Raw genomic sequence first — 20,413 nt, 5'->3', positions numbered from 1 at the left:
ATATTCAGCTTTTAATAAACAGATCTGTTTATTTGTGGAGCATGTGTAACCAATGGGGAGACATACAGCTGACTTGCTTGCCATTTAACAAGCGGAGCAACATTTATAATCAATAATGGGTGAAATCAATTTGGCATACCATTTCAAAACAAAGTCTAAGCTGGCAATCTGCTTTTAGACACATCATAAGTGCCTTGTTATTGTTTCTTTTCACAATGCCTATTTCACTCAGACAGTTTTGTACAAGATAATTTAATTAAATCAGGCTTTAGTCAATAAACTACTCTATACTTCTTAATTGTTAATTACTAGTTATTATGTTGATTTTAATCCAATGTAAAATAAAGTTGATGAGATTTAGTGTAATATTATAATGTACATCATTTTATAATACATTAAAACAAATAAGATTAAAATTCTACATACCTATCTATAATCCCACACAAGTCCATTTGCAGGTCACTGAAATTTCCGACGAGTTTTTGTTGCACCTTGATCAGATCTACAGCATTATTGTCAATGTAAATAAGTCTCATACATCCTTGAAAAACATTAAATGGGTTTTTGCATTGTTGATCAATTTTCATGCCAGGACAGCCTGCGGCCAAAGCAACAACAATGTGAATGAATCAACCAATCAACAAAATATTAATCAACCAATAAAACTATGTAATTAAGAATTTCTCAATATTTTATATTTTATATTCTCAATATTTATTTCTGATTCAGATGAAAACTGAAGTTCTGTGCAATATTTCATAGGAAAAGGAACCTACAGTACTGATTGTCTTTAGATCCCATTTGTACTTAATAGATAACAGGTCATCAGTCACTATTTTAATCTTGAAAACATGACAAATGAAATAATATTTTAAATGTATAATGTTTTATTAGATTTTGGCTCCTTAATGATAATTTCATAATAATGTATGAAAACATACTGGAATGAAAAATGAAAACAAAAAGGCATTCTGTGCCCCAATACCACACAACAGTGGAGGTTTATAGGGACTGTGCCTAAAATCTCTGGCAAAAGTTGAAACAGAGCTAGTAAAGAATAAAAAATTGAGAATCCATATTTGGAAGGAAATAAGTTTTTTTGAAATATTAGAATTATCCATGACAATGTATTGCATATATATTATAAAAATATATCAGTGCTTTCCAAAATGGAGCACCAAAGACACACAGAATAGCATCTGAACTACTTGATTGATGGTATGTCTTATATAGCAAAAATAAAAAAAAGCTGAATTCACTGCCTGGATTTTACTGAAATACAGACTGCTACCCTAAGACACACAAATTATGATTATTTTACAGTAGGTGTTAATCATGGATTACATAAGACTGATTTCTGTTTTAATTGTTGCTTACATAAGACTTCTTACTCTTCTTACTGCTTACTTCATTCTTACTCTCAGTACTGAAGTTCAACTCAAGAACAATTTCTCAAAGAATCTAGTCTGTTTCATCTAAGAAAGATTCATTAGTTTTTCACCCCTGTTAACTGACTTTCAAGCTTTATAGATACCAGAGATATTCTGTCATTCAGCGTTTGCCTTTTTAAAGGTCACCTAACTAAAAAAAATATCAGTGCTTTTTAAAGTTCTCATTTTTTGTGGACTATGTGTCTTAGGTTTACATCTTAAAACAGAAATGGAAAGTTTTCACATTTGCTGTTTTAGTAATTTATTCTTACCACCAAAAAAGTACTGGCTTCCAGAAATAATATAGGTCTGTGATGTGGCATAGGCAGCTGACCCCGGGTCCCTGTCAACAGTGATGCTTAAATGATTTCTTCTTGCATTGAACTCAATAGAATGCCATTGTCCATCATTCAAACTGGATCCTGTAAATAACAAAAGTTCAGTAAATGTTTAAGAGTATGGGAGTTAGGTCTCATATTGTCAGAATGAAGAATTATACTTTGAATTCTGATTTCTCATTTTAATTCTTTTGTATGGTTAAATATATTATATAAATTATATATATATATAAAATTCTCATATATAAATAATAATTCACAAAATAATAATTAGTTGCATTCAAAATATGAAGGAAAACCTGTACAGTAAGTATTATAAGGACTATTTTTAAAATTATTTTAAAAAATTACCTGTAGTGACATCAGTAAAGATCCTCCCAGATTTGGAGATTTGGATCTTAATCTTGCCCTCACTGAGATGAAGCCACAAGGTTCCTAAGCCTTGATATAATTCAGTTGTTAGGAGCAATCCAGCTTTGTTCCAAGTTCTGAATTGGAAGCTGACTTTCATTTCTTTCTGTGGAGTTCCTGGTAATTGAAGATAACTTCTAGAGCTTACGAAAGTTACAGGAACATTTGGTGGTTCAGAACAGGTAAATGTCACATTGCCCTGTAAAACAAATTCGTTAATTTCATTTAATTGAAACATATTGGATTTTATTTCTTCAAACAAATGCAGTGCTGTTTCCTTTGAGGCTACTGTTAATGTTATCATTTATGCATGTTTTCACAAACATTGATCTTTAGTGGTGTATAATAGTATAGTTTTATTATGTCATTAATATTTCTATATAATTGTATTTTATTATAAAGTCTGATAATAAATTAATAAAATTACTAAAAAAAGATGAGTTCTTCAAGGAGTCACGTTTGCCTAAATGGATTCTTAAAGTCTGAGACATTTTAACCCATTAGAAGGGAAAAAGTCTTTAATGAGTATCAGTAAGATTTTCTACCAGTAGAAAAAAGGGAAGATGGTTTACTAATGAGTAAATCAATATTTTTTTTTAGAATAAGAAACCAAATTTTATAGATTAGGTACATGTACATACCAGTAAGTATAACATGTAAACAGCAGACCCCTTCAGTACTGAGGAATGTCTGGAAAATTCTGTATTGTGCTTACAATTTTCAACTTAGAAGAAACTATGAAATGTGCAGCACTATAACTTTTGTATTTGACAAAAAAGGACCATCAAATTGTAATCTTAGTCTTAAAAATATCTTCTGAAATATACATATAGGTAAGGTTTGACTTATTCAAGGATAATTTAATGAATTTTCAGTCTGCTTGAAACTTAGCATCATGCTAAAGCGAGAGTATATCCCAAGGTCTGTTCCTACTTCAGCATGTAGCTCAGTGCATAACCTGAATTAGATACTGTATTTACAGCCATTTACCTTTTACTTTGCTAGGTATACATTATTATTATTTACAGTATGAAACAATGTATTTGTACTATGTTGTAATTACATAGAATTATAAAATTAATGAAAAAAAAAACGTCTGTCTTTGGTAATAATTGATCCCCTAAATTAAAACATTTTCTTACATGAGCATATACCATAAACATAATCTTAGTATACTATTTATAAGGTGTGGCAGGAGATGCTTGTCCACAAGAAGGACAGAATAGCTGGAAGAATATGGCCAGATACAGCTCCATACACTGATACATAATGTAAAATAATAGGAAACATTTTGCATCACTTATGCATTATACACATACCTCTATTATGTTATTTGCATTACTGAACATATATGTTTATTTATTAAGTGGTATTGTGTCTTCTTATATTAATGTTTATCCCAAGTCATGTACTTTAATAAATATTCCCAGTAGTTCAGTATTCAGTATTAGAGTCGAGTTAAAATTGAAAGTCATTATAGAAAACAAAGTTTTAGCTAAAGCAAAAACAGTGAAAAGGTTGCACTTCAGTAAAGAAAACTTGCCTGGCTGTTTTCACATGACTGAAAGTGGTTTGTGAGAGTGTTTGTACAGTGAATGGAATGCTTTGCTTCGGTAATCAGTGGACTAGACCAGAGAAACCACGATATTGGCTTTGTGAGGCACAGGGTATGTTATGGAAAGTGTTACTATGTCACATCCATTTAAAGTATCTGCTTAATTGTTCTCAGACAGCAGTGGTTACAGTACACAGTACAAAAAACTGCCTGCATGATTGAGCTAAATCATCAGAGACTGTTTATGGGTAACATGATGTTAGAATTGAGATGAAATTTATGCCTTATGTGGTCATAGAATATTTGAAGAGGTGGCAAAAACAGTAGTGTAATGATATTTTGGTAAATGTTATGCTGACAGCTGCACTGCTCAAGCCCTTCTGGATGAAGATGGAAGTGTAGTGATTTGAGGAGAACTCTTTTAATACAACAATGGCTGTGGTGCAGAGTACAGTTCAGTAACTGATAAAATCCTTAAGCTAACAGTTATTCAATTTTTGTTAGGACAACATGCTCCTCACAGGTCCAGACTTAAACAAGTCTTCTGGGAGTCCTGATGTGCTTCAGAAAAAAGCTTACGGCAATAACTGCTGGCACTAAACAGATGTGCATTTGCTTCATCTTGAGAAAAGACACCGCAACTACCTGAGGTTTCTATGGCACTGTGACAACAACCTGAGTAAATATGTTGTTCAGATCAGGATGAGAGTTCATGTCTTAGGCTTCAGCACTTCTCCTGCAGTTACCATCTACAAGCTGCATCAGTGCTGCATACCCCTTACTACAGATGAACTGTTACAAGCCAAGAATATCATCTTGAAGTCTGTGCAGAGAGAAATCTACTTCTTGAAGAGTTAAAAGCACTCCTTGAAAAGAGAGGCATTCCATAGGGCAGTTCCATTTATAAGCTAAATCCCATGATTCTTAGAACTGGAGATAGACTTCAGCATGCACAGTTGGACATGACTGAGAAGAAACCACTCATCGTATCTGGACACCAACATATTTCCACACTGCTTTTAAGACACTACCATAAACAAGTCAACTTTGGCATCACTTTACTGAGGGAGCCTTAAGAGCAGCAAGGCTATGGATAGTTGGTGGCAAGAGTTGCAACAGGTCTGTGCTTTACAAGTTTTTAGGCAAAGAAACGTTTTTTGACATTAAATCAGATGCATTTGATGATCGTTAATCATTTTAATGATCATTTGGTAATGATTAATCATTTTAAACTGTATTATAGCATGTTAAACATTAAACATGAAAAAGATGGTATATTTTATAAAAGCAAGATTGTGCATACCCACGTGAGCCCAAAAGCACTACATTACTAATAATATCTTCCATCACATTAACATTGGAACATTCTTACAAGTGTAAAAAGAGGTGATACACAACGTGTCTCCTCTATAACTCTTCAGTTTACAGAGAAATTCCGCCAGAGCCTCACATCATTGTCCAGTAATATTCTTCTTGTGTCTAATTTTTAGTTTAGCAGGATTTGAGCTACAGTATATTAATATAATTATATCATTATTAATCTCTTTAGATACGCAATTCCATATTATATTCCCTATTAATCAAATTCTAAAAATGTCAATATACTGCCCATAATATGTTATATTTTAGTTTTTCAAAGAAATTGTATTTGTTATAAAGAAAACTCATGGCATCAGCTGGGATTGAAGACCTGACCTCAGGCATACAAGGCACACGCCTTACCCATTATGCCACAGACGTAATCACATGGGAAGGAGTGAAACTGATGGAGACATTTCCAAAGAAACTGTACTACTGTGATCATTTGAGCTATAGTATATGAGTATAATTATATCGTTATTAATTTCTTTAGATATGTGATTCCATATTATTTTCCCTATTAATCAAATTCTAAAAGTATGCTTTTGTTCATGCTGTGATAACGAGTGTTTTCACAGAAAAGGTTAAAACATTATAACTTTTTGCAAAGTATATAAACTTAATATAGTCAGGAGCAGGTAAAAATGTTTCCAAAATAACCATAGTACGTACCCGAATGCAAGACTTTGATGGTTAAAATGCTTAAGAAGAAAGTGGAATACTGGTGTGTATTTTTTATTTAAACTACCAATACCAGCCATATACAGTTTACTTAATATGTTTATGTTCCTAAATTAATATTGTTTATTACCTTCAGACGCGTCCTGCTCCTCTTCTTTTTATGCTCAGATACTAAAATTTCCCTTTAGTTGTAAAATTCCATATAAATATTCAATACTAAGCAGATTAAAACATCTACATTAAAGAGATTAAATGATTAAACCATTTCACTAACAACCAATGCACCACGAGTGCCCGTCGGTCATTTTGGCCAGCCAAATCCCGTACCGCAGAACTGTGGGTAATTGCGTGCGTTACGGGGTTGTACTGTGAATTTTGAATGGCTGCATCTGTATTCAATTTTTCATTTTTCTTAGCAGTGCTTGCTGACATTTAATATCTTGCAACCATAAAAGTGTTCAGTTAAGCATTCAGATTTTATTTACCTAAAAAATGTGATCTTGCAATCTATGAATTAACATTATATATTAACATTTCATATACATTATATGTGGCATCAGTGTTTCAGCCTATATGCTGTGTATATCAGATTTGGCTATATATACAGTATATACTGTATATCCTTGTCTAAACTGAGGGATGGATGTTTCCTAAAGTATACTAGGGTATTTTATATAAAAATAGTTATTCTTTGTGAGTAACTTTCTTTTCTTTTCACCCAGCTCCCAATAACACTGAGATTAAGTTTGTGTTGGTAGTTTATCTTGTCCACACCAAATTGTGTTTTCAGGGGGTTTTCAAGGATATTTAATATTTTGTGGAGTTTGTTCCCAGTAGAGCTATAACTAGATGTGGAAATAGAAAGAAAAAAAGTATAATAATCAAAACACTATAATGGGCCGAAAGGTTTTGGCTCATTTGCAGTTTATTTTGCGATGTTATGAATTAACGTTTTAGTATAATAGAAATCCAAACTTTCTAAAACTAGAAATTCTTGATTGCAATTCATTTCAAAACTGGCTTTTTCAGTGATTACAATGTGTGTAGTTGCACACACATTTGTATCTGAACCACATCAGTTCAAATTAAGCAATTAAGCATACAGCTACAAATAGTTTGCTTTGTCTTGGCTCTAAATCAGGTGTGAAAATGTGTTCAAACTTAAGATGTTTTATGCCCTTCAGCCAGCAAGTAAATACACATATGTAATATTATGGTTGTGTGAAGAATATATACTGGATTTGTACAGTATTGAAATAGCCATGCTGTACAACTTTATGAAGTGTAGACAGATTTTTCCTAATATTATATGTTTTAAGTTAGTCTTCTTAAATACATTACATAATGCAAATATCATTAAAGCGTTATGTAAATTATCTAACTCCTATGCATTCTATTTATCAGACTTTCACCTAGAAACCCATTGTTTTATGTTTCTGTACACAGAATGCAAACACTTACCATAATAAGTATCTGAGATCTCTTTTTGGCAGCCAGTTCTATGATATTCACTCCATTGTAACACAGATTCTCCAAGCATCCTTGAAAGTATTCCTTCAAAAATGTTCCTGATTTTCCATGACCCGGAACACCTCCAAAGCTAAGCTTATGAAACAATATGTAAACAATAAAATGTAAGACTTCTAAAAAGCAAACGTTTCTTTCATTGTTCAACATTTAGAAAAAAATATTTTTAATACAACGTTTCCTTTAGCTACCCCAAAAAGTAATGAATAGCAATATCAGAAACAAATACAGTACATATACAGTAATGTTATGAACATCTCTAATATTTGTCACACTTTTAAAGAGAGTGCAAAACCTAAGATATGTATCATGGCTTAGGCCTCTTTAAAAATAGGAGTCACATATTTTGTTCAAAAATTGTGTGGGGGGCATTCCATCTAGGACTAATGTTGATGGCAAGGTGATGGGCTTGTTGGAGTCTTGGAGTTGCATGTTTTCAAAGCCAATTCCATGTTACCAGAAAAACAATAAGCCTGGTATGTGGAGTATTCTTGATATATTCTGTATTGGACAGGTGATAAAATTGTATATTTCACAAAAGATCAAAAAGGCTCACCTCAGTAGTTAATGTGTAGAAATACAGAAAAATCTTAATTATTTGCATTTAAACAATATTAAAATGTTAGAAGTTAGCAGGATGTTATCATACTATGCTAAAAAGGCTTAAACAATACTTATATTTAGTAAAAAATATTAATTTAATATTTCTGAAGTCCATTAAGATAACAATTCTTTACACATAACTATCAGTGAAATAGAAGAAGTCTATAACAATAAATGCATCTTACTTCTTCAGTACATTAATTAGAGTGTTATTAATTTCCTCATGTTTCTATTGCTCTTTTGATTGCGATGCTGTCATTGAGATTACTTTGAAATGGCAAAGTTGGGGTAAGAATAAAAAGTGTGATATAAACAGTTTTTTAGTTTTCACCAGTGTTTGATAACCAAATCAATAAATGCTAGACAAGTATAATGTAATTCAAAATGAGGAAGTAAAAACAGAGTTACATTACACAACGTAAGCCATTCTTTTTTCTGAATGCATTACACTCTGAATGATTTGTTAGAAAGTGATTTTGTGTTGTTACATTTGGTGAAAATATAAGAATAGATCAAAACATCACACCTCATTGTTAATACTTAAATGGCTAAAGTCTCCTTTAATTTCAAACTGCTGTGTACTTTTGTCCACAGTGAAATTTATATGCTTGTTAATACGTTCAATGACAACAGAGTGCCAGTGCTGGTCATCCAGTAGACTTCCAAGTGTCACCACTGTATTGTCTGCAGAAATGGATGTTGATTGGCCTGCAACAAATAAAATAGTAACACAATTACAAGATGTATATTATTTTTCTCTTTCTGTTGGCTCAATCAAGAAAGATCAAGAAAGATAGCCAGGCCATAGGGTAAGTAAATAGAGTAAGTTAACCTTAGATTACAGCAGTGTAACATTTTTATTAACACGTGTCTTCAATGTGTTGAAATCCTTAATGGTATTGACAAAGTTTAACCAGTGGACTTCTTCCAAATAAACATGAACCGAAGGACACAAGTTAAAACAATACGGAAATGAATTTGAAATCAAGAAAAGGAGGCACTTTCAATAAATGACATATATTCTAGTACCTCCTACATCCATTTTCGCCTGGAATTCTCTCCCCTTAAATATTTAGTTTTATCTCTGCAACAGAACATAGCAGAAGCCTGGTTCAGGTCTTAAAATCCAGGTGGATCCAGGTGGATGCTGCACATTGGTGGTGGTGGAGGGGAGTCCCCATTACCTGTGAAGTGCTTTGAGTGGAGTGTCCAGAAAAGCGCTATATAAGTGTAAGCAATTATTATTATTATTATTATTATTATTATTATTATTATTATTATTATTATTATTAAATTGAAACTAACCCCCTTGGCTTTCAGTGTGATTACTTTTATCTCTTTATGTGTCCACTCAGCAGACAAAGATATGTAAAAAATCCCCAAAAAACAGCAGGCAAAATTGTTTTTTGGTTTTCAGAGGTCAAATCTTTCCATTTCTAGGCCTGCTAGGGTTCTTCAAAAAACTTGTAGGACTTCTCTGAGGTGTCTTCAAGCTTGAATAAAAATGTGGGACAAATTCATGAATTCGAAAAATTTTTACATAATTTTTTCAAGACTGGACCTGGAATGAAATTTTTCACCACCCCAAAAAATTTATAAAAGTTATTGGAAAGCCAAGAAAAATAGGGAAAACCCTATTGCAAGTGGTATAAAACGCCTCTAGGCACTGCTGTTAGGCATTGAAAAAAAAGTGAAGAGTGGCCTTCAGTTGTAAAACAATGACCACTGATTGATTACCCCTTCTGTGTCAATGATTGACAGCTGGAATGCAGGCAAAAGGCAGCCAAAGACTTCCTGAAGAAGTTCCATCCCCTAAGGCAGTGGTTCTCAAACTATGGTACTACAGAGCGCCCCCAGGTGATATGCCAGATGACCCTGAAAATTTGTTGCGTGCACTGAAAAATTGGGAATTAAAAATTGAATTATTAAAAATTATGTACATTTTTCATCTGTAATTTACTTAATCGGTTTTAGAAAGCCTAAGACGGGTTTTCATATTTTTTTCTATTTTAATAAAATTAGTTTATGTGTCAAATACGCAGCCTACGTACTTAGTACGTTGATACAGTGCGCTAATACTTGAGTGATCGTGATCCTCTTGAGCTTTCAGAGATACAGCTTTGCGCCACATTCACCAAAAGAACAAGTGATCGAAAATGAATACCTTGCAAAAATCAAGTATTATGTCTTGGCTGAAAGGAATAGACACCAAAAGTACTGATGCCAGCTCCGATAGATCACGCACACCAATTGAGAATGAGGAGGACTATACATCAGCCACTAGGGTTACCATATTTGTACATAAAAAAAAGAGGACACCAATGTCCTCAATGTTCCTTTTGCCCTATCTGGGAAGGGGGTCGGGATGGAGAGGGTTTTCAAAATATCCCACATTTTATGTTCTTTGGTAAAGTAAGTGTGATGTGATGATGTTTAACTGTGTGAAATGCCTAAGTCCCCACTGCTGCAATAACAGCATCCTCTGTTTTGCTGCCAGATTTTATAAAAGAATCTGTTAATATGGTTGACAAACTCCTTTTTGTGTTTGTCTGAGTCAACATGAGCTTGCAAGTCAAGTACAACTTTATTTGCCACAGAGACAAAAGTTCCAGGCTAACATACCAAACATTCAGCTTCCCAGTCTTCTGTGCCACTTCAAAAACACGGTAATTTATTTTTTAGTTCTGCTGTGAATTTGCACTTTCACTTTTTTGCATTGTGTTTGAGGGTAGGAAAACGAGAAACAAAATAGGGAACCTTTCGAGGGAATATTTCTGCACTGCACAGACTGAGTAAAGACACTGATATTGATGCCGGATTTTACTCTCTCATGACATAATCGTACATTTACAGGATGAAAACTGAATAACAACGTACTGTAGGTCGCGAAGCGAGAAAGTTAAGAAATTCTCTCTCTTTTTATCTTTATAACTTTTGTTAATTATTCTTCATGGTGAAAAAAATGAGATCAAAATCCTGGACATTTATATATTTATATTTAAAAATTCCCCCTGGACAAAGATAATATAAGGATCAAAATAGAGGACATGGCCAGGAAAATCCAGATGTATGAGAACCCTATCAGCCACCAAGACTAGCTCTTCTGCTGAACCTGACACAGACAGCACTGCTAGTGTTAGCAAGCGGTACGATCCAAATTAACTAACTGCTCAGTGCTATTTTTATTATATGTGTGTGTGAGTGTGTGCATGCGTGCGGTCATGTTGGTCATTGAGATTTTCTGTGGTTCCTATGAGAAGATGTAGGTGGTACTTGGATACTTTGGAACAAGTAATAGGTTTATTTCATGCTGAAAAAAGAAGAAATAAAACACAATATTTCGGCCATGGACCTGAAGAAGGCTCAACGGCCGAAACGTTGTGTTTTCTTTCTTTTTTTTTCAGCATGGAATAAACCTATTACTTGTTCCTTTGCAGTCTACGCATGCTGACGCAGCTACCCACCTGAACTACTTGGATACTTTGATTTGATCAGGGGTGGTACTTGGTCCAAAAAGTTTGAGAACCATTGCCCTAAGGGCTCTGAGTAGTTGAAAACACAATGAATGACAGTGTCAGCGTCAAAATTCGATTCCAATAGCCAATAACTTTCAGTCATCTCCAGGTCTGGAGATGGGTCAGGCTAGCATTTTATGGATATATAACTTACTTCCAAACATGGGATATATGATGTTTTACTGGTTTTTACTTTTGTGGTCATCTTTTGCTGGCTTATTCACTACTTATTGACAAACTTTGGAAGTTTGCTGAAGTGCATCATCAGATAAACAGTATTACTGTGATTGATTTCCTTGATGGATTTCAGTTCTGAAAACTGTTTTGTGAAGCTCCAGTTGTCTATATTCGATTGATATGAGGTTTTCTGTAAAGGTTTTGTGTTTTTTTTTGTTAAAAAGGATGAAATGAGACACGCATCCTAATGCTAATAATAGACTACCTGGTGCCCTCCAGAGGTCACTCGGAGCGTAAAGGGGTCTTCACATCAATTGGCTATTACCATAAAGGCTAGTTGGGTTGACTGTCCTTTTTTAATTCGTAACCTTATTAATTTTCTAGGTTAATCTGGGTGTTCTGTATGCATATTAAGCAAGAAAATTACTCTACAATCTTCCATCCATTTTCTAACTTCTTTATCCAATATAGGGTAATGGGCGAGCCAGAGCCTATCCTGGCATGTAACAGGTAAAGGCAGGATACACGCTGAATATGATGCCAGTCCATCACAGGACATATACAGACAGATACACACACTCACACCAGGGCCAGTTTTACTGAAAGCCAATTAACTTATCAGTTTGTCTTTTGGCTGTCGGTAGAAACCGGAGATCTTGGAGGAAAGCAACACAAACACAGGGAGATCATACAAACACCACACAGATAGTACGCCAGGAAATGAACCCAGAGCCCCAGAACTGCTAGATCAACTTAAATAAGTGTACCAGGGTTGCCCAACCCTAAACAACAAAGACTCCTCTTTGATTCTGTATTTTATAGTGTAATGAAACTAAATCAAACTTTTTCAATGGCACCCATCAGAGCACATTTTATTTATTTCTGCACAAATATTCCTAAAATTATATATATATGTATATATGTAGTTTATATAGTACAGTGTCTATAACACTTTTGAATTGCTGATGTAGTGATTTGTTTATAAAAAAGGACAGTAAGAAGTTAAGAAGTTGATGGATCAAATGGCTATAATACAAGGCTATATAAGAAATCTCTTTCAACAACAGAAGAAATTAAAGGTCCTGGAATGTTTGTGTTTGTGGTTATACTTCTAAAAATGTGTATTTGTTTTGTCGCACATAGTGCCCGTTTATGTTAAAGTTATGTTAAATGTTATATTTTAGGGTTACTGCATTATAACACTTAAGTTTTGGGCAGGTTTTTGCCATTCTAAGACATGTGTCAGTACTAAGACATGCACAATAAAGAGCAAACATCTGCAAAACCTGTCCACCTCAGTCCCTGGTTTTCCACGGTGTAACACAGGCAACAAAGATGGAGCTTTCACTCTCACCGCCTTCCCTCTTCCTTGCTTTACCCGGCAAGCCATCAGTGCCCTGGACTTTCTGGCCAGAGTCTTTTGAGACTTACTGGACTGCACTTGACCTCAGAAATGTGCTGGATGCCTGGGAAAAAAGCATCTGGCACTAGGGGTCTAGGGAGTGCCAGATGGACATCTGGACTGCATTCCTAAGTGTCTGGAGTAATTGACTCATATCTCACCTTGATCAACCAATCAGGGACTGGTAGGGCCGAGTAACCCACGTGGGTCTCTGATGCCCATTAAACTTTCAGCCAATGAACGAGCTGAAGTTCCTCCAGGTAAAAACAGGCAACACAGAGAGCCTGAGGGACAATTCCGAGAACAATTCCAAAAAGAACAACTCCAGGGCAGGACGGCCCAGGAGCAGAACAGTTCCTAAGGACAGGACATTCTTGCAGCGCGCCCCCTGACCATCCTGAGACTCAGCCCGGACCACCACATAACGGCCAGTGTGTCTGAGTGCCAAAACTTTCCTTTGTTCTCGAGAGTCGAGAGCGGAGGTTGCCAGCGTAACCAAAGGATCCACCCGAGGTTAGCATCAGCAGCAAGCCTCATGAACAGGTCGGAACTGTGGACAGCTGAATCAGTATTCAGAACTAGCTTCAACAGGAACGAACCGGTCCTCTTCCTGACCCGCTGGGACCCACGGTCACTTTTCTCCTGTGCACAAACTCTTGCTAGTTTCAGCCAAAACTAACTAGCCGGTTTTCAGAGAGCATCAGCAGCGCACCATTGCAAGCCGCACAGCATGGCCTGGCACCGAGCCAGAGAGCGCGAATTGGACAGCAACAAGCCTGCAACTGTTTCTTTGTGCCTCCAGAAGATCTGAATCCCCAGAGATTGGATGAGTATTCAACTTCACTGCATTACAGTTCGAGAATTCAATTGTTATCCCAACCAGTTGATATCAATTTAATTCCTAAGAGTTATGTACTTGTTTTGAGTATCTGGTGTAGAAGTTGTAACCAAGTTCATTTACGAAACGGTCTAAATGAATGATATACTGAACGTATGTCCCTCTTGATATGTGTAACTCTTCGTAACTGAATGAATATAACCCTGCTGGACTGCCAGGCGAGGTAAGCTTCCTTATAGGGCCAGCCCACAGCCCCTTCTCCATGGCCAGCCAGAGTCTAGACCAGCCTAGTTTAACGCCTTTATCACTAACCTTTAATATATTTTTGGTTGTGTTTGCCTGTACTACTTCCAGCAGTCCTTTTTTTTAAAAAAAGCTACTCTTTATTGACTGGAAAAGGTGTGTTCTTGACGTTTTCTGAGGGGGGGAATGTTATGTTGCATACAGCACCCACTTATGTTTATGATGCTGTTCTGCTTATATGCCTTGGTGGGTTTCTGCCATTCTGTGTCAGTTCTAAGACATGCACAATAAAGAGCAGACATCTGTGAAACCTGTCCACATCAGTCCTGATACAGGTTTACATAGCACCAAGGAATTAAAGTTGTACCACATTTTTCCACGTGTGCCAAATAGTCCCAGAACACAAACACACGAAAAACAATGAAGCAACAATAAATTGTATACTCTTGGTAACAAAAAATGCTTAAAAGATATAAAACAAATTCTTTTTATAAGAACACATTTTTAAAGAAAATATCTACATATTTTTTCTAAAAGAAAAGTAAAAGTATATCCTGCCAATAATGGTCAACAAAAGTATAATATCTTTTGGGGACTAGGTGATATAAAAATGTTTTTCTTCTGGATTTGTTATCTTTGAGCAGCAGTTCACTGCCACAGGGACAGCATAAATGTGGTTTGTGTTGTTCTCAAACCCCCTACTAACTCTTCAAATGATTCTAAAGTTGCTTGTTTGTTGAGGCAGAAATGTCTGACAACTTTAGCTTTTAGGAGCTTCTGAAATGAAACCCAAGGATATTCTCTAAATCTCCTGCTACTTACAGCTTGTACAGCAGTGATTGCCAGGACATTTCTGCAATCAAGCTATTGCTCTGAGACATCTAACTGTGTTTTATAGCAAGTATACCCTAGGTATACCTATTGTTAGCTTTTATAACCTTAGAAAAGCAAACTGCCCATTTTAGCTGTCCATTCATGGTGATTCTGAGACATAATAGTATTAATGTGGATGTTTTCAGTAATGTTTTATAAATCTGTAATGTAAATATGACACTTTAAAAAAGAAAACTCACTAACAAGTGCATGCATTCAAAATCTAAAATATAAAATTATAATCCAAAGTTCTTTTGATTACCTGTTTCACAAGAACTGTGTTTTAGCTAACAGTATTATATATAAATCTAATTTAATCCTTTAATTTCTGTAATGTTTACAGGTTTATTGTTCTTCACATTAAACTATGAAAATAATTCATGCATATCATGCTAAAGCTATATATTTTACTGTTTATGTTGTTATTTAGAAACATCTGGTAATTTCAATTATTTTACACTATTTGGTTCCTGATTTGTGTTGTAATATGTTGCTTTTCTTGTACAATAACTGAAATATTTAAGTTATTCACAAGTTCATTTTGTAACCATATGTTTCATTTTATCCCTAACCTGAAGACATTAAAATCATAGACAAGAGGACTGTATGAGAAAAAAAGTCCCAGTGGAAACATAGTTTTGACTTAATGGGCCTATTTATCATGATACAGTTGTCTCACTGCAACTTATTCCTTGGGACACTGAATTTGTAGTGAACCGTATCACCACCAAGCACACCATTAAAGCAGAGGCTCAACACAAGGTTTTGATAAAAACAGGTATTAATTTTAAACATATTGTCACTCTGTAGTGGAGAGTGTCCTGGATCAACCTGGAGTGTATTAATATGATATTATAAAAAAAAATCCACAGGGTGATACTAAAGATATAACAAACAGGTGGTGTCAACCAAATTCTGCTTTCTTACTTTTTTGCAATTATTTTACTGAACTTACTGAATTTAACTAAAATAGGGATAAAATTGTAGTATGTATGTAATTGTTATAAATGCATTGTAATGTATTAAAATTTTCAGAACTGGAATAATTTGCATTATAATGAGTAAGAATAAGAAAGAATAAATGCTATATTTTTACCTGTACTGAAGTGAAGAAACAATTTTCCTTTATTTAGTTCCAATGATACACTGTCCCGATATTGTCCTTTGCTCTTTAAAATAATTCCACTATTCTGCATGGTTTTAAACTTCAGTGTGATGACATCTTTCATTGTTTGACTTGACTTTTGATCAGACTTGTAGAGTAATGAGCTGCTGCCATCAAAATATGCCACATCTGACTCTGCAAAAAATTACAAATATAATAAGAATTTTATACAATGCAACAGCAAATGAACTAAGCATAGTATTAAATAAATATGCATTTAACAGCAGCTTTTGAACTGTATTTTGTAAAAAAACAACATGGTAGTTGAAGATACCAAAAAGTGTGTCAGTTTTCATCTGAGGTTTCTGAAAATGTAAAGTGTATTAGAAACATACCAGAGCACACTCAGCAAATATAAAACTGCTTTTATGTTAATTGTTTTTATATTATAGATCAAGATTATCAGGCTACAGATAACAAGATCATGTATTGGACTATATATCAATCTACTGTATTCTTTAACCACTTAATCCAGTTCAGGGCTGTGGGGTTAGCTGCAGCCTAATGGGCACATGGCAGGGTATACCCTGGAATGGGATGCCAATCCATTGCAGAGCTCACATAGACACAAATATGCACATCATAGACATTGAAATGATGTATAATCCAAAGTGTACTGCTGGTGTTTTTAGATTTTGAAATTCAATGCACTATACATAAATAAAAATGAGATTATACATTGAAGGAAAAACTCCATGTTAAAAAATGCAATATGATATTATAAAATAATCCATCTATTTTAAAACTTATACATACAATTTTCATCTCAGACAACAACTACATTATATATGTATTTTGTACTTTTAAAGGCTTTAGTTACTGTCCATTTTTTATACCAGCCAGGCCTGAATTGAAGTGACTGCAACTGACAGTCTGCTGAAACCTGTTTTTGCCCCACCCCCATACTACTCTTGTTGTGAAAAAAAGGCTTGTGATTGTAAAGATAATTTAAGAAATTGATTGTATGTAAGTTATTGTGAAACAGAAACAATGAACATAAAATCAATGAGAGATATACAATTTCGATAATGGTTCTTGTTAAAAAAATTATATAAATGTTACAGTAATATTAATATAATTGCAAAGAACAAAGTCATATTTGTCATTAATCATTAATGTAAGCCCAGAAAACACACCCCTGAGTCCTTCTGCAGGTTCTGGAACTTCAGAGAGAATATCTTTGGACATCCCTCCATGAAGAATTACTCTAAGTCTTACAGAACCTTTGTCACTGAAATTATTTTGGCAGGTTTGATTAACCTCATTTTGTGGTTTGCCCTTTAAAAAGGTTCTAACTTGCAACCCAGCTATGGATGCCACATTCAAAAAGTAGTTTTCAACACTTTGGATCCAGAAGCATATTAAAGATCTCCAACTGTTTCTTCCACACTACTTGTTTCAAAGCCTGTGGTGGCAAGACACACTTGCATCCTGTCTTCAGGGTTACCATTAATTTCATAAACTTAAATTACATAAAATGGACTCTGCACTGGAAAGTGGTAGATTTAGATTTTGTAGTCTTTTATAGGCATCGCATTTCATTATAGAGCTCAATGACCATTTGTCTGTAGTCTCCAGAGAGCTCTTTGACTTTAACCATGATAATAATGCAAGTTTGCACTGGATGTTTTCCATGCATTACTTCCTATTATACCCCAGAAAACCGAGAAGCCTACAGAGACCTCTATATAGCTCTGGAGGCTTCCTTTGGAATTCTAAAGAGAAGAATATTATTGTTGATTTGTTGTTGAAACTTATTTACATAACACTTAGGGGTGTGAATAAATGTGACAATTTTTTTCTAGAATTCAGTTAATTATTTTGGATAAATATGACTTTGCACTTTGAAATGCTATTATGATTACAATATAATAATATTAGAATTTTTATGTAAGTGACACACATTATCCATTCCATAACTCATTCTGCTATATAATGTATTTTGTTCCTTGGGGAAATATAGGGCCCTGTAATACATCCAAATCTGTTCTTGTATTCCAAGTCCATTATTTTTATAAACAAAACTAATCTTTCTAATGCAGTTCAAGTAACAGACTACTATGATTTGTTAGATGGGCTCTCTACAATCATTTTCATTCTAACATGAACTGTTCATGTGAATACCAAAGTAGTTGTGAATGCCAGCCTGGAATGTCTCAGTAACTCATACCAAAATCAAAATGTATGTGACCAGGAAGATTCACATTCAGATTAAGCCTTTAAATATGAAAGGATACAAAACAATAAAGAATCTTGGGCTTAAGTAATGAGATTCCGTTTAGGAGGAAATAACAAGACATTTGCATTCCAAAAAAGAATCCACAGTGTCTGATAGCAGATTAGAATATATTGGTTTATATAGGTTTTTATATAGGTTGTTAAGCTGTATGATTACTTACTGTATAAACATCCGTAAATCTCAACTCTCATGCCAATTCTCCCATTTGAATTCCAGTCAAGAGGAACAAATCGCAGGAATCTTGCTATAACAGGCTTCTGAAGTTTGTATTGGACAACACTGTCTGCATTAGTATTTCCATAAAATGCCTAAAGGAAAGAAAATAATACAGTCTAAAAACAAAATATTAACACTTTTCTTTATTGTTCCTTTAATTTGTATGATGTTAGTACTAAAACTCCCAGGTTAAAGAATAGAAGAATAGCTAAGTATTAAAACATTAAATACAAATAATAGTCCTGACACTAGCTTGAATACAAGACAATTATAAAGGTTAAATAATAATACATTCACACTAATCAGGAAATACCAAGCAAGGTCACATAGCTTCTTGCATTTTCCAGTAACAGTTTGGTGGTAGAATAATCAATAGGAAATACATTATTTACAATTGAAACAAGGTCTTAAATTCCAATGTATTACACACAATATTTCCAATTGTATTTCCAATAATAACCAACATATTACACTCATAAGTAGACAGAAACATTTAGAAGATGAAGTAAAACTGTATTCATAAATTAGTTCTCCACAGGTGATCCTGCACCCAACCTGATGCTATAAAGGAGACAATATTTTGTTCCTGATAAAAATTAAAATTTAAATAGTTTCACAAATCCAAGTATAAAACGAATAAGTATTTTTTCCCCGAATTTAGTCTAAACCCATTCAGTGTCTAATACCCAATATTTTAATGATTCATCAGGGAGGAATCCAGTGGTGCAGATATTTTGTAAAGCATCTTGATCTCTGCAGTTCTATTATTTCTCCTCTCCTTATATTGTAATTTATTCATTTTTTTACATTGAATCTCTGTTTTTAAAATGTGGATCTCTTTTCAGGTCCTTAAATAGGTTCAAGTATGTAAATAAATGTAAACTATTCAGATTAAAAGTTTGTTTTACTGCAAACTAGTTTGCTGTGCAAAAATATAGAAATCTAGAATTGAGGAAGTCAGTTTATAATATAATCCATGATAACATATTGAAATATTTCAGCGAATAACCCTGTTACAAAAGGGAACAGCACATCAGTCCTTGATTATGGTTAAAGAGTACATACGATGTCAGGTGGAGTTTCAGCATTCACTTTTTTGTAATCTGTACAGAACATTGATGTTTCATCAATGTTTGGTACCAACAAACAGGGGCTTCACGGACTTCCTTCTTTGAACTCAATTGCGCTCCAGTAAATAATGTACAGTTTATCACCTTCTCCAATGCTTCTAGTTTAGCAGGATTTGCGCAATAAGCACATTGTTTAATGGGAATGACAATACCCACGTCTATTGTATATCACTGTACGATACAGGTTTGAGTCTGAGTGTCTGTTAATAAAACATAGTGCCTTCCAATACATATAACTACTGCAAGATTTCTTTATCCATTTCAGCTAAATGAGGGGAATCAAATCAGTCAGAATCTTGGGAGTGGCAATTGTTAAAATAACCCTTCTTCCCTACTTTGTTTAACTTCGCAAAGGAATCCTTAATCACAAAACCATCACTTAATTTATCCAGATACACAAATTCACGCCATTACCAACAACAAGCTATAAAAGTGGACTATTTTTATGCATTCACTATATGGCAAAACAAAACAGAAACCCAGGGTTAAAAATGTGATCAATTCCTAAGACTGATATTACATCTTCCTTGCAGTTAATTCTCTCCACATCGTTAAATCTTCTTGCAAATACAAATCACATTTTGATGCTTGAATCTAACAGCAATGGCTTGCTGTATAAATGTTTCATCATAACTATATGTGTGTAAGAAGATCTGATTGTTATCTGGAGTGTTCTGTCTTCTGCTGCCTGAGGAATGATGTTCTTTCTCA

At 34.3% G+C, this 20,413-nt stretch overlaps 1 protein-coding gene across 1 annotated transcript in view; it reads right to left on the bottom strand.

The window, feature by feature from the left end:
* cntnap3 (contactin associated protein family member 3) overlaps positions 1 to 20,413 on the bottom strand; it is a 370,114-nt gene that overhangs the window by 152,431 nt on the left and 197,270 nt on the right. The window contains exons 4-10 of the mRNA XM_088629389.1: positions 18,517 to 18,664; positions 16,049 to 16,252; positions 8,431 to 8,612; positions 7,236 to 7,379; positions 2,120 to 2,378; positions 1,703 to 1,852; positions 427 to 598 (exon numbers count right to left, since the gene is read on the bottom strand). Of these exons, the coding sequence (XP_088485515.1) occupies positions 427 to 598; positions 1,703 to 1,852; positions 2,120 to 2,378; positions 7,236 to 7,379; positions 8,431 to 8,612; positions 16,049 to 16,252; positions 18,517 to 18,664 (1,259 nt within the window). The remainder of the gene's footprint in view (positions 1 to 426; positions 599 to 1,702; positions 1,853 to 2,119; positions 2,379 to 7,235; positions 7,380 to 8,430; positions 8,613 to 16,048; positions 16,253 to 18,516; positions 18,665 to 20,413) is intronic.

Source organism: Lepisosteus platostomus, chromosome 4 (genome assembly GCF_059453375.1).
Source record: "Lepisosteus platostomus isolate fLepPlt1 chromosome 4, fLepPlt1.hap1, whole genome shotgun sequence".
Taxonomy (NCBI): domain Eukaryota; kingdom Metazoa; phylum Chordata; class Actinopteri; order Semionotiformes; family Lepisosteidae; genus Lepisosteus; species Lepisosteus platostomus.
The sequence above is the reverse complement of the archived record's forward strand: the minus strand, read 5'-3'. Positions and strand labels throughout refer to the sequence as shown.